The 13,710-nt window shown below is 60.2% G+C and overlaps 1 protein-coding gene across 1 annotated transcript; it reads left to right on the plus strand.

Annotated features, from left to right (window-relative positions):
* Positions 1–6,067: 6,067 nt before the first annotated feature.
* On the plus strand, positions 6,068–11,057 carry LOC130683116 (NUT family member 2B-like). Its single transcript, XM_057499389.1, has 8 exons — positions 6,068–6,095; positions 6,384–6,640; positions 6,764–7,101; positions 7,942–8,070; positions 8,419–8,558; positions 8,874–9,280; positions 9,848–9,964; positions 10,287–11,057. The coding sequence occupies exons 1-8, from the start codon at positions 6,068–6,070 to the stop codon at positions 11,055–11,057; spliced, it is 2,187 nt and encodes a 728-aa protein (XP_057355372.1).
* The last annotated feature ends 2,653 nt before the right edge of the window (positions 11,058–13,710 follow it).

Consider the following 13,710-nt stretch of genomic DNA (forward strand, 5'->3'; position numbering starts at 1 on the left):
GGAGGAGTCGGCCCTCCAGGGCAGCTTCGGGCTCCTCCACATCCCAGTCCTGATCCTGGCTGCTGTGGGACAGGGAGGGTGGGGTGGGAGAGGTGGGAGGGCAGGGCCCCTGGGGGTGGCTGGTTGGGGGGTGGGATAAGAGGGTGGTGGGAAAGGTGTGGGGCGGTGGGGGTGTTCAGCCCATTTGGGCCTTGTATGCAAATGCAAATAAAGCCTGTTTTGTCACGAAAGGCTCGGCGTCTCTGCCCCTAGTGGCATCTGGGCTTCTCCACGGGAAAGGGCGCCGAAAGCAGGAAGGTCCCGGGCTCCGGGACCCAAGGCGATGATGTCCCCGTTCCCCCTCCACATTCATGTGCATTCTCCAGATGGCTCCCGATTGCCCACCGCCCGCATAAGCCCTCCCCCGCCCCACCTCTGCCCTCCTGGAGGCCGCTTTTGGGAGTCCCCAGGACACAGCGTCATCACAGGACCCCAAACTTCGAACGATGGCAGCTGCTTTGGCCCTCTGCTCTCTGCAGCACCAGCCCACTTTCTGGACAGAGCCTGCAGACAGCCGTTGTCTAGAGGGGGCCCTCCCTTTCTCGCTGAAGCGGGCTGGGGCGCTGGGGGATGCTCAGGCATCAGGGTCTCCTGGGGGGCTGAGCAGAGAGGAAAGGCATGTCATGAGGGGACAGGCTCCACAACCGACGTGGAAGGCCCATCCTCCGGCCTCGGTGGGCGCATGAAATGTGTGGGCTGGTGGACAGTCCCTCTTCCCTCAGCACAGAGAGGGCATCGGGCTGGGAAGGAGAATCGGGGCACTCAGAAAGGAGATTGGGCGAGGGGGGGCACCTCGTCTCTCTGGGGGATTTCTGTGCAGGAGCGTCCCGTCCACTGAGGTAGGAGGCCCCATGTAGCTGTGGCCTGAGAGGCTGGCCTCAGGGCCTTTGCATTTCAACGATGCCCACACTGCTGTCCCATCGCCTCCCCCCAGGGCTGGACCTTCTGTGAATAGGGTAATTTGGTGCTTTTGTTTAGACACATGACTGGTTTCTATATGTTGATTTTGTATTCTGCAAGTTTGCCAAATTGGTTTATGAGTTCTAAGAGTTTTTGCTGTTGACACTTCAGGGTTTTCTACATGTATGATCGTGACATGCATGAGCAGAGATAGTTTTACTTCTTTTCTGATTTGGATGCCTTTTATTTCTTTTTCTCCCCTAATTCCCCTGACTGGGCCTTTCGGTGCTATTGAATAGAAACAGTGAGGGTGGGCACCTTTGCCTTCTGCCTAACGTTAGAAGAAAAGATTTCAGTTTTTCATCAGTGAGTATGCTTGTTGTGGGTTTTTCATATATGCCTTTATTGTGTTGAAGTACATTCCTTCTACACCCAATTTGTTGAGAGTTTGTACCGTGCAAGGGGTGCTGAATTTTCTCAAGTCCCATTTCTGCATCGATAGAGATAGCTTATTTTATTCCTTCCTTTTGTTAATTCAGTGTGTCACATTCATTTGGGTATGTTGAACTGTCCTTATATCCCAGGAACAAATCTTACTTGATCATTGTGTATGATCCTTTTAATGTGGTGTTGAATTTGATTTGCTACAATTTTGTTGAGGATTTTTCCATCTATGCTTATCAGGGATATTGGCCTGTAATTTTACTGTATTGTATTGTATTGTCCTGTCTAGCTTCAGTATCACGTAATGCTGGTCATCTAAATGAGTTTGTAAGTGCTCCCTCCTATCCAATTTTTTGGGACCATTTAAGGACTTTTTACATTTCTCTTTAAGTGTTCGGTGGAGTTCACCAGTGAAGCCATGCCATCTTGAACTTTGCTGTTTGGGGAGGTTTTTAAAAATTGATTCAATCTCATTTGTTGTTGGTGTGTTCAGACTTTCTATTTGAGCTTGATTCAGTTTTGGTGGATTATGTTTCTAAGAATTTATCCGTTTCTTCCAGGTCATCCAATTTGTTGGCACATAGCTGTCCATAATTATCTGCTATGACCCCTTTTATTTCTGAGTCATCATCCGGGGCCGCCTCAGCTCGGCGCCGAGAGCCCGCGAGGTGCTGGAGGCCGGCAGCCGCCCGTGCGTCCCCGCCCACCCCCGGCAGCGAGGACGCGGCGGCCACGTCCCCTCCCGCGCTGGGCGGGGCTAGCCGCCGCGGACCCCCGACCGGCCGCTCGGCCGTTGGCCACGCCCCGCGCGCTCGTGCGCAGCGCGAGCGGTCCGCCGCAAGGGATCCTGGGAGCCGTTGGAGCCGCTGGTCCGCGCGCCCGGAGCCCGCCCGCTCCCTGGGCGTGTGGCGCGCGTGCGCGCGACGCGCGAGGCGAAGCGGGAATCCGCGGCTGGCAGGACCCGGCTTCAGGGTCCCGGGGCGTCGGAGCCGGGCCTCCTTTCCGCCGCCTGTGGACTGCGCACCCCCAGCCCGCACCCTGCGCTCGGCGGCCGGGCCCACGCACCGCGGGCTGGCTGCCTCGCAGCCGTCCTGTCTCACAGGCCTCACGGGCAGCGCGCTGACTCCCTAGGTTCGCGCCCCGCCCCCGAGTCCAGGGGCGGCCCTCCAGAGCTTCCCGCCAGACCTCAACGATAGTAAAAACATTTGCTCTGCCAGTGATCACCTTAACAAGATGGAAAGACGAGTTGCAGACTGGGAGCAAATATTTGCAAAACATACGTCTCACAATGGACTAGTGCCTAAAACGTAAAAATAACTCTTCAGAGAACACTCCTGGCTCAGAGCTCTAGACCCACCCGGGAAACACTCGGGGTTCTTCCGCAGGCCTGCTGCACTACGTGTCCCCTTCACGGCACCTGCTGAGTGCATGCAGGTTTCCCGGCGAGCACGCCTCCGCGTGGAGGGTGGCGGGCACACCCTCCTCCGTGAGCATGGCGCTCTGACCTGGATCCACACGGGCCAAGGGGCCAACTGAAGTGGCATAGCAGGCAGTGTAGGAGTAGCTTTACTCCCCTCCTCTTCCAGAGGGAATTTTGCAGCACTTGAGCTGGCAATGAAAAAGACAGGCAGCAGAAGCCACTTTGGGACTTGAGTTTGTAATGCATTCCCAGAAGCTCCACACACCCGTCCGGCCTGTTGCAAGGTGGGTACCGGGTGTCAACTCCACAGCTTCACCTACCACACTAAAACCTTGTGTGCACACGTGATCTCCCCATTCTGCTGCTCCTCCCTGACTGGGAGGAAGATCCTCTGTCCGCTAAGGCCTGAGACCCACGTCCGGAGATTTTTGTTTTCTCGAAAGACACCCGCCCCTGGCCTTCCTGCAGGGATGGTCAGAAATCAGAGTGCAGAGGACTGTCATCTCCCCCTTGCGTGGCTGGTGTTTTCAAACACATTTGGGCTAACAATTCTATCTGCTTCTGGAGCCTAGGTTTTTTGATGGAGTCATATAAAAAGAGGTGTGGAATTGGGACGAGATAATTTTTCCACCGTGCGGTTTTCCAGTCGGTGGTCCTGAGAAGAACAAGCAAATCCTACATGAAAGCCGTGAGGGAGAATCTTGTCCACAATTGGTGGAGGAAGCAAGAGGGAAGCCTGCCTCTCGTGAGTGTCTCAGTACCATGCTGTGCTTCATCATCCCTCTGAATATGAAGTTCCTTGGTGAAAATCATCTAAGGTTTCCCATGATAAAAACCCAAGTCCTGGGAGATGTCTGCAAGTTGTTCTTTTCTCAATCCCCAGCAGGAGTTCTGTTAAGTAAAGCTCACTGTGGCTTGCTTGCAAGGCTGTAAATATCTGCAAATATATCAGAACATAAATGAATTTTCACCAGAAGAGAAAATTGAAAGCATTTAAAAAATAAGAAGAGAATGCATTTGCCTTTGGCCACATAGCACATGTCTGAGAAGATCTGCACAATCAGATGACACCGGTTCCCGGTGGACAGCGATCTGGGCTGCTGGGAAAGAGGCGGGAGGAGGACTCGCCACTGTACTTTCCGTGTTTACAGTGGACTGTGGATCATGCGAAGGTCTTACTTGTGTGAGATAGTACATTAAAACCATTAAAAAGGTAAACATACATATTTAGCAGGAGGGTGATGTTCCAAGAAACGCAAAGGAGGAATTTCTGGTCTTGGACGTGGAGTCTGCAGGGCCTTTCTTTGATGGGCTGGGGCTTTCCAGCAACGGGGGCCTGGCTGGGGTCTGCAGGGCCTCCACACACAGCCCTGGGGACGCACGGGCTGCTTCCTGAAGCGCGACGGGCACAGTGCCCCGAACAGGCTCGCGGCTGCACGGACATCCCCATTTCAAACGCAGGGCTGCCCGTGGCCATGAGTACCTGCGTGCTCATCAGAGCACCTGTTCCCATGGGTTCAGAAAGCCTAGCCTCTGTGGAAGTCAGTGACGGGCAGTAGGAAGCAGTGGGGCCCCGGCCGCACACTAGGTCGATGGTCACGGAATGAAAGTAGCGGGAACATCAGCTAGGACCTTGGTGCTGTGAGCCCGAAAAACGATTTGTAAGCGGCCAAGAGAGGCACCCACCGAGGGTGTGGCGCTGTAAGCTGGAAGAGCACCTGTGCTCTTGCCCACCTGCCAGAGTGCCCGTGGAATGTCTCCCCCTCCCTCGTGCCCCCAGCCCGCCTGCCCTCTGCCCCTCCCCCACTGCAGAGTGTCTTGGGCCCCTACATTCTAGGCCTGTTTACATTCAAACTTGCCCTGCCTGAGTGGGATCCTGAGCAGTTGGTGGAGGAGGCTGCTCTCTGGTCCTGGACTCGGTTCCCCAGGTGGAACGGCCAAGCAGCTGCGGTCGGATCTCAGCCTGTGGGGATGACTTCAGGAGGAGGTAAGGCCTGAAGGCTGGGTGGCAGTGTTTCAGGGGCCACCGCCCACCGGTCCCTGGGATTCAAATGTGACTGTTATCCGGGCACAGTGGTTAGACCGTCAAGGGGGGAGAGAGCTCTGGGCCCCAGGGTATCTCACCTGGGAGGTGCGGGGAGGCCTCTGGAAAGCTGAGGTAGCCCTGGGGAGGTGGCTTCTGGAGGTGGGTCAGGTGACACAAGGGAAGCGCCCTGAGCAGGGAGAAGGGACTGCCGCCCACACGCTGCTGCTTTCTAGAAAGGAGACGCGCCGTGGACCCTGCGTTTGGGGAGGCTGTGGTGGTGGCATGGAGGGGGGTGGTCCCGGGAAAGCCCGGCCCTGAGTCACCCTCCTGGGCACAGGGCTGGCCCCACGATGTCATCCCAAGGGATCTGAACTGCACTTTACCAGACCCCACAGTGCGCTAGGAGAGGTAGACAGACTTGGCCTGAGCCAGAAAATTGTCCAGGGGCCCTATCTGTGGCCAAGTCTGCAGGCACGTGTCCTCTCCACGAGCAAGTCCACAGCGTCCCCTGGCTGCCGGAGCCCAGACCTGCCACCCTCCCTCCAGCCAGAGCTCTTCTCCTCTGGGCAGTGGGCTGTTGTTGGGCTCACCGGGGACAGGGCAGCCGGGTGACGCCAGCAGGATAGGGCTTGGGTTCCTGAGTCATCCTGAATCCTTCTCCCTGTGAGGAGACTCAGTTCTGCAGAGCCACTTCCTCCTGTCCAGTGTCTCACAAACTTGAGCTTTGCGTTTCACCTTTGAGATGAGGCGTTTGCTTGTGTGCGAGGCACTAACCCAGGGATGATAGTGGACGTGGAGTATGGTTGCCTGTCCCGTGGGACATCTACACGTGCTGATTCCTTTCCAAAGCGGAGGGATCCTCCCCTGACTGCCCTCTGCTCTCCATTCCCAGCCCTTTCCCAGGCTCTGCAGGCCACACTGGTTGTCGAGTGACAGAATTCAGGGCACACGAGACCTCCTCCACTGACCCTCTCCTGGGAATGGAGCTCCTGAGCGGTGGCAGGGACCCTGGCCCATGTTAAGGGTGTGCTGTGGGTGGTTCTGGATGGGTTATGTCAGTCAGGGTCCCGGGGCCTTTCCCGCGCAGAGGGACATTTCAAGTGTGTTGGTGTGCTGTGTCAGGCAAGAAAGAGAGGGATTTATGTGGGCACAGGCACCGCAAAGCAGAGGGGCGTGGGCCCCGGTGTTTTAGACACTGCCGGGTCTCAATGCCCCAGGTCCCGGACCATACCCGGGGGATGAGTGCCCTGCGGCTCACGGGCTGTGGTCGGGGTCGTCCCCGCAGGCAGGTGTCTGCAAGTCTTGTGTGGAGACAGCCATGAGGCCAGGGCCTGGTGGCACAAACGCAGCACCTGCTGGGAGGTCTCTTCTTGGCAGAGTGGGCCGGGGGCCCGGGTGGGGCAGACATTTCCAGGGGAACGGTCTCAGCTGGTCGGGGCCTGACTGTCCCCTGCGGACAGCTGTGCCCTGCCCGGTTCCACCAGCACACCGGCCCCTGAGTCCCGGGCACCCTTCCCAGGACAGATTCTCTCAGCACCTCTCCTGTCTTGACAGCGTTTCCAGTGCCGGGCCCGCAGGGGACCGTCAACCTTGGCACCTTCGTGTCATCTTTCACAGTGCTGCCGTCAGCCCCTCCCGTCCTCGGCCCGCCACACTGGGCCCCCTGGCAGCAGCACCCACCGAACGTCCTGGGCCCAGTGTTGCCCCCAGGAAGCACCCTGGTGCTGCCGACTCTTCCCAGCACGCCGTTGGTGGCAGCACAGGCCAGCTGTGGCCCAGGCTGGCCCGGGGCCTGCAACGTCACTGTGCACGTCTGGCCGGAACAGAGGCCCGTGCAGGCTCCCCAGCCTCAGACCTTTGTCGTGACTCAGGCCCCTCTCCATGGGAGCACTCCTGGGGCCCTCTGTGGGGGTGCTGTGTGTCCTGTGCCCCAGTTCCTGGCGGCCTCGGGAGTGAAGACCATCCTGCCCGCCCCTCCTGCCTGGAGCACCCAGGCTAGCGATGAAGGCTGGTCCCTGCACCGTCCACCTCGAGCTGCAGTGCCAGCTGCCCAGCTGGCCTCTGGCGGGCTCCCAGCATTGGCCAGTCCTCGTCCACCTGGGGCCGCTAGGAACAGCGGCCCGGCCTGCTCGCAGCCCACCGCCTCGCCCGGGAACGCCTGCCACCGCACCAGCGTGAACGAAAAGTTCCGGCGCTGGCAGCACTGCAAGCCCCTGGCCCGCAGGCACCTGCCCCAGAGTCCCGATGCGGAGGCACTGTCCTGCTTCCTCATGTGAGTGTCGTCCAACGGGGAAGCCACGGTGTCCAGCCTGGATCAAGGGCGGTGTCGCCCTCGCTCTGACCGGGCTGGTTGTCGGGAGGCGGTCACTTCTGGTGGTGACATCCTTTAGGCCGCATCTCGCGGGCGGTCCCTGTGAGCCAGCCGGCCTCTGGCTGCAATGCTCACCACAGGTTCGCTGCGGGCTCACAGTGGGGCCCCTGGCCGGCAGGCCCAGGGTTGGAGGCTGCGGTCTCAGGGTTCTGCCCGTTTTAACACCGGGCTGAGGGGATGATACCTGGGCATCCCCTCAGGGAGGCGGGGGACCCCAGGGCCCAGGAGACAGCTCTCTGCCCAACTGCCCTCCTGGGTGCAGGGTCCAGGCCAGGAGAGGCAGGGGGGACTGGGGCGGGTGGGGCGGCACACTCGGAGCCCAGGGCGGGGAAGCCCCACCATGGCCGGGCGCCTCCTGACTGGCCACTCCACTGCATTCCGAGGCCTGCAGAGCCCGCGCCTTGGGCTGTCCAGGCAGGGTGTCTGATGGCGTGGCCTGTGCTCGCCCATTTGATGCCTGTCGTTGTTAGCCGGAAAATGCCAATTTGAGGAGCAGCCCAGCTCTCCAGGCCACAGTGGGCAGCTGCGGTGTGAGGGCACGGGCGGCCGCAGTCCGTGGCGGAGCCTTGTGGAGTCAGGCGGCACCACAGTGGCCCGGAAGGCTGGCCTCTACCGCCGAGACCCTGCCGGTCTCCTCCTGGGCTTAGTCCTCCGTGCTGGGGATGCGGGCTCCACAGTGTGAGGTGGGGTGGGCAGGTTCCGGGCTGCAGATGGTGACTGACCCCAGTGGGCGAATTACAGCCCAGTGCTTCGGACCCTGGCCCGCCGGAACCCCACCATGACCCGGGAGGAGGTCCTGCAGCGGGGCGTGCAGAAGTGGCATTGTCTAAGCAAGTCAGAGCGCAGCATCTACTATGTGATGGCGGGAAGGTGAGTCAGGGCCCTGGGCCAAGGGCAGGATGAAGACCTGTACCCCTCTGGGATCATGCCCCCCCCACTTTGGGAGGCTGGCTACTCGTTTCCCCTGCCCCAGAGCCCCACCTGTCCAGACGCTGACCTTTTCTGTCTAGACATGAAGGTCTCAGGGCATTGGGGGGGAGGGTGCAGACACTGGCCCTGGGGCTGTACATGGGGTCGGGTGTCCCAGGCAGCCTGCCTCCCCACCATGGCCGGGGCCATGACACCCCATGCCCTCTCCGTCTGACCTCTCCATTGACTGCTTCTCTGCCTGGGCCCGGGAGGCCTCCTCCTCAAGGGACCGTGCCTCCCTCGCCCCAGGTTCATGGAGTTCGAGGCCGAGGAGGCGAGGCAATGTCAGAACGCACAGTGGATGAAGGCGGCGCAGGGCGTGCCTCATCCAGCACCCCTCAGGCCTGTTCCTCGGGCGCCCTCAGCCCCAGAGCGGGGCCAGAAGCGAGGTATGCCACCGTGTTCCCCCGGAGCCAAAGGCCAGAGGCAGTGGGAGCCTGGGAAGGCTTCGGTCCCCAACACGGTCCTACTCATCCCGGGCGCATTGGGCAGTGACCTCGATGCCACCAGTAGCATGGGGTCTCCCTTGGTCCCGACGGGAATGGGCCAGGTTTAGGACATGGCCACCCCCCTCTGCCCTGATCAGAGACCCACAAGGGGTGCTGGAAGGGGCAGGGGGCTGGGAGGAGGGCGGGCCTCCCTCCCCAGCATGAAGCCCTCGGAGGCCCTGTGTCCCCTTCCACACCTTGGTGCCTGCGGACCAGCTGGCCATGACCCCCCACGGGAATGTCCCCGAGCTCCGTCCTCCCTGAGCACGCTCAGTGCTGGGAAGGTGCGGCCAGCCTACCCACACTCCTTCCCTGCACCCTCCTCAGCACGCATCCGCGAGAAGGCCAGCGCCGGGGCCCAGTCCGCCAACGCCCAGCCACCGCGATGCCGGCAGAGCCCGCACACCGAGGCGCCGACGGAGATCCCCCTCGAGGCCGTGGCAGAGGGCCTGGAGATCATGGAGGGGCTGCTGGGGCCCAGCGGCCCAACTCAGGGGCTGCCCGGTGAAGAACGTGGGGAGGATAGCTCCAAGCCGCCACAGGGAGAGGAGGGCGTCTATCCAGACCCGGGTCTCCTGACCTACATCAATGAGCTTTGTGCCCAGGGAGACTTTCTCAACAAGGTAGGCTGGCCCTGGCCAGGGTGCTACAGGATTTCAGGGAGCGGCACTCCCACCACCCATGTCGGGGTGGTGCCCAGGCAGCTGGAATTAAGTTGTTCTTATTCCTCAGCTCTGGTGTGTGTGTGTGTGTGTGTGTGTGTGTGTGTGTGCGCATGCGTGTGCGGGTGCGTGTGTGTGACAGTGGATGTGCATATGTATCTGTGTAAATGTATGTGTGTGTCTGCGTGTTGTACAGGGGTAAACCAGGTGAGCCAGGGTTGTGCGGGGTGTTGGTGTGCATGCTTGTGTGTGCGTGTGTGTGCATAGGTACCTGTATATGTACTTGTGTGGCTGTGCATATGTTTGCGTGCACGTCTCGTGTGGGGTGTGTGGCATGCACACATGTACGTGTGTATATGCTGTGCGTGTGCATGTGTGCCTGTGGTCGGGGACCGTGACCACGTCTTTCCAACACCTCCTTGTTGTGGAGGCTGGGGCTGGTCTCTGCTTTTCCCTCGCCCTCTGGGTCCTCTGGGTGCCCAGGGGATTCCCTCCAAGGATGCTCACAGCCTCTTCCTTCTGGGCCAGGCGGACGCAGTTCTGCACCCACGCTTCCTGGCGGAGTTGCCCTGCCCGGAAGCCCAGCTGGATCTCTTGGCCCTCGCTGAGGAGCTGGAGCAGGAGGAAGGACTGTCTTTGGCACAGGTGAGCTGGGAAAGGGAAGGAAACAGGTGAGCCTGGAGAGAGGCAGCCCGGGTGTGCCAGGGCAGGGGACCCCAGGACAGGATTCCTTCCTGACCGTTCCCCTGCGTTGCATGGCAGAAGTGGCAGGGAGGGCCTCTCTGAGGGTGGGGGCCGGGCAGGAGTACGGCAGGGAGAGGATGGGGGGAGCCGGGGAGGAGAGAGAGGACGCCGGCCGGGGCACCAAGCTGGGGGGTGAGGTTGGCAGGAGAGCCGCAGCGGCTGTCGTTGGCGTGGCACCGCCTCCGCCTCTCGGGCGGCCTCACGGTGCCCTCCCTCCTCGCAGCTGGAGCAGAAGCGACTCCTGGAACTGAAGCAGGAGGAGGGTGTGCAGGCCCCCGCGAGTCACGGCACACCCCGACTGGACTCAAGGCCTTCTGGGTCTGAGGCCGGCCAGGATCCCCAGAGGCACGGCCACGGCCCCCAGCTAGGGGCCAGCGACCAAGCCTGCCCACCAGAGTCTGGTTGCGGGCAGCGCCAGGCGCACAGCCGAGGAGACGCTGGCGTGTGGAGGCCCGAAGCCTTCGCTGCCTCTCCAGGACGCCAGGAGCCCCCTCCCCTGAAGGCTGGCTGGCGGCCCCATGCCCCCCAGGCTCGGTGCCGCACTTCGCCCAGCCTGGGGCCCAGGCTCGCCACTGCTCCGGGAGAGACCTGTCCTGCTCGGGAGCCCCTGGGGCCCACGGGCAGGCCCAGTGAGGGCGAGGAGGAGCTCCCCAGCCTGGCCTTCCTCCTGGCATCTCAGCACACACTGCCATCCTGGGGACTGCCCCAGAGTCCTACTCCAGGCTCAGACCTCCTCCGCCCTGGAGTACCCCAGGCCCGCTCTCCCCAGAAGCCGGGCCTCAGCCCCGCTGGCCCTCCAGCTGGCAAGGCCAGCAGTCGGGCCCCGTGTGCAGGCCCAGCCCCTGCTGGGAAGACACCCCTGCCAGGGGCCAGCCTCGGGGTCGCTGGGGGACCAGCCTTGGCTCTGGGGCTGGGCTGCCCCTCACAGCCCCGGAAGAGAAGGGGGGACCCTTTCGGCACAGGGAAGGGTAGGAAGCGGCCCTGCAGCCAGTAGGGAGGAGTCGGCCCTCCAGGGCAGCTTCGGGCTCCTCCACATCCCAGTCCTGATCCTGGCTGCTGTGGGACAGGGAGGGTGGGGTGGGAGAGGTGGGAGGGCAGGGCCCCTGGGGGTGGCTGGTTGGGGGGTGGGATAAGAGGGTGGTGGGAAAGGTGTGGGGCGGTGGGGGTGTTCAGCCCATTTGGGCCTTGTATGCAAATGCAAATAAAGCCTGTTTTGTCACGAAAGGCTCGGCGTCTCTGCCCCTAGTGGCATCTGGGCTTCTCCACGGGAAAGGGCGCCGAAAGCAGGAAGGTCCCGGGCTCCGGGACCCAAGGCGATGATGTCCCCGTTCCCCCTCCACATTCATGTGCATTCTCCAGATGGCTCCCGATTGCCCACCGCCCGCATAAGCCCTCCCCCGCCCCACCTCTGCCCTCCTGGAGGCCGCTTTTGGGAGTCCCCAGGACACAGCGTCATCACAGGACCCCAAACTTCGAAGGATGGCAGCTGCTTTGGCCCTCTGCTCTCTGCAGCACCAGCCCACTTTCTGGACAGAGCCTGCAGACAGCCGTTGTCTAGAGGGGGCCCTCCCTTTCTCGCTGAAGCGGGCTGGGGCGCTGGGGGATGCTCAGGCATCAGGGTCTCCTGGGGGGCTGAGCAGAGAGGAAAGGCATGTCATGAGGGGACAGGCTCCACAACCGACGTGGAAGGCCCATCCTCCGGCCTCGGTGGGCGCATGAAATGTGTGGGCTGGTGGACAGTCCCTCTTCCCTCAGCACAGAGAGGGCATCGGGCTGGGAAGGAGAATCGGGGCACTCAGAAAGGAGATTGGGCGGGGGGGGGGCACCTCGTCTCTCTGGGGGATTTCTGTGCAGGAGCGTCCCGTCCACTGAGGTAGGAGGCCCCATGTAGCTGTGGCCTGAGAGGCTGGCCTCAGGGCCTTTGCATTTCAACGATGCCCACACTGCTGTCCCATCGCCTCCCCCCAGGGCTGGACCTTCTGTGAATAGGGTAATTTAGTGCTTTTGTTTAGACACATGACTGGTTTCTATATGTTGATTTTGTATTCTGCAAGTTTGCCAAATTGGTTTATGAGTTCTAAGAGTTTTTGCTGTTGACACTTCAGGGTTTTCTACATGTATGATCGTGACATGCATGAGCAGAGATAGTTTTACTTCTTTTCTGATTTGGATGCCTTTTATTTCTTTTTCTCCCCTAATTCCCCTGACTGGGCCTTTCGGTGCTATTGAATAGAAACAGTGAGGGTGGGCACCTTTGCCTTCTGCCTAACGTTAGAAGAAAAGATTTCAGTTTTTCATCAGTGAGTATGCTTGTTGTGGGTTTTTCATATATGCCTTTATTGTGTTGAAGTACATTCCTTCTACACCCAATTTGTTGAGAGTTTGTACCGTGCAAGGGGTGCTGAATTTTCTCAAGTCCCATTTCTGCATCGATAGAGATAGCTTATTTTATTCCTTCCTTTTGTTAATTCAGTGTGTCACATTCATTTGGGTATGTTGAACTGTCCTTATATCCCAGGAACAAATCTTACTTGATCATTGTGTATGATCCTTTTAATGTGGTGTTGAATTTGATTTGCTACAATTTTGTTGAGGATTTTTCCATCTATGCTTATCAGGGATATTGGCCTGTAATTTTACTGTATTGTATTGTATTGTCCTGTCTAGCTTCAGTATCACGTAATGCTGGTCATCTAAATGAGTTTGTAAGTGCTCCCTCCTATCCAATTTTTTGGGACCATTTAAGGACTTTTTACATTTCTCTTTAAGTGTTCGGTGGAGTTCACCAGTGAAGCCATGCCATCTTGAACTTTGCTGTTTGGGGAGGTTTTTAAAAATTGATTCAATCTCATTTGTTGTTGGTGTGTTCAGACTTTCTATTTGAGCTTGATTCAGTTTTGGTGGATTATGTTTCTAAGAATTTATCCGTTTCTTCCAGGTCATCCAATTTGTTGGCACATAGCTGTCCATAATTATCTGCTATGACCCCTTTTATTTCTGAGTCATCATCCGGGGCCGCCTCAGCTCGGCGCCGAGAGCCCGCGAGGTGCTGGAGGCCGGCAGCCGCCCGTGCGTCCCCGCCCACCCCCGGCAGCGAGGACGCGGCGGCCACGTCCCCTCCCGCGCTGGGCGGGGCTAGCCGCCGCGGACCCCCGACCGGCCGCTCGGCCGTTGGCCCCGCCCCGCGCGCTCGTGCGCAGCGCGAGCGGTCCGCCGCAAGGGATCCTGGGAGCCGTTGGAGCCGCTGGTCCGCGCGCCCGGAGCCCGCCCGCTCCCTGGGCGTGTGGCGCGCGTGCGCGCGACGCGCGAGGCGAAGCGGGAATCCGCGGCTGGCAGGACCCGGCTTCAGGGTCCCGGGGCGTCGGAGCCGGGCCTCCTTTCCGCCGCCTGTGGACTGCGCACCCCCAGCCCGCACCCTGCGCTCGGCGGCCGGGCCCACGCACCGCGGGCTGGCTGCCTCGCAGCCGTCCTGTCTCACAGGCCTCACGGGCAGCGCGCTGACTCCCTAGGTTCGCGCCCCGCCCCCGAGTCCAGGGGCGGCCCTCCAGAGCTTCCCGCCAGACCTCAACGATAGTGAAAACATTTGCTCTGCCAGTGATCGCCTTAACAAGATGGAAAGACGAGTTGCAGACTGGGAGCAAATATTT

Source organism: Manis pentadactyla, chromosome 3 (genome assembly GCF_030020395.1).
Source record: "Manis pentadactyla isolate mManPen7 chromosome 3, mManPen7.hap1, whole genome shotgun sequence".
NCBI classification, from domain to species: Eukaryota; Metazoa; Chordata; class Mammalia; order Pholidota; family Manidae; genus Manis; species Manis pentadactyla.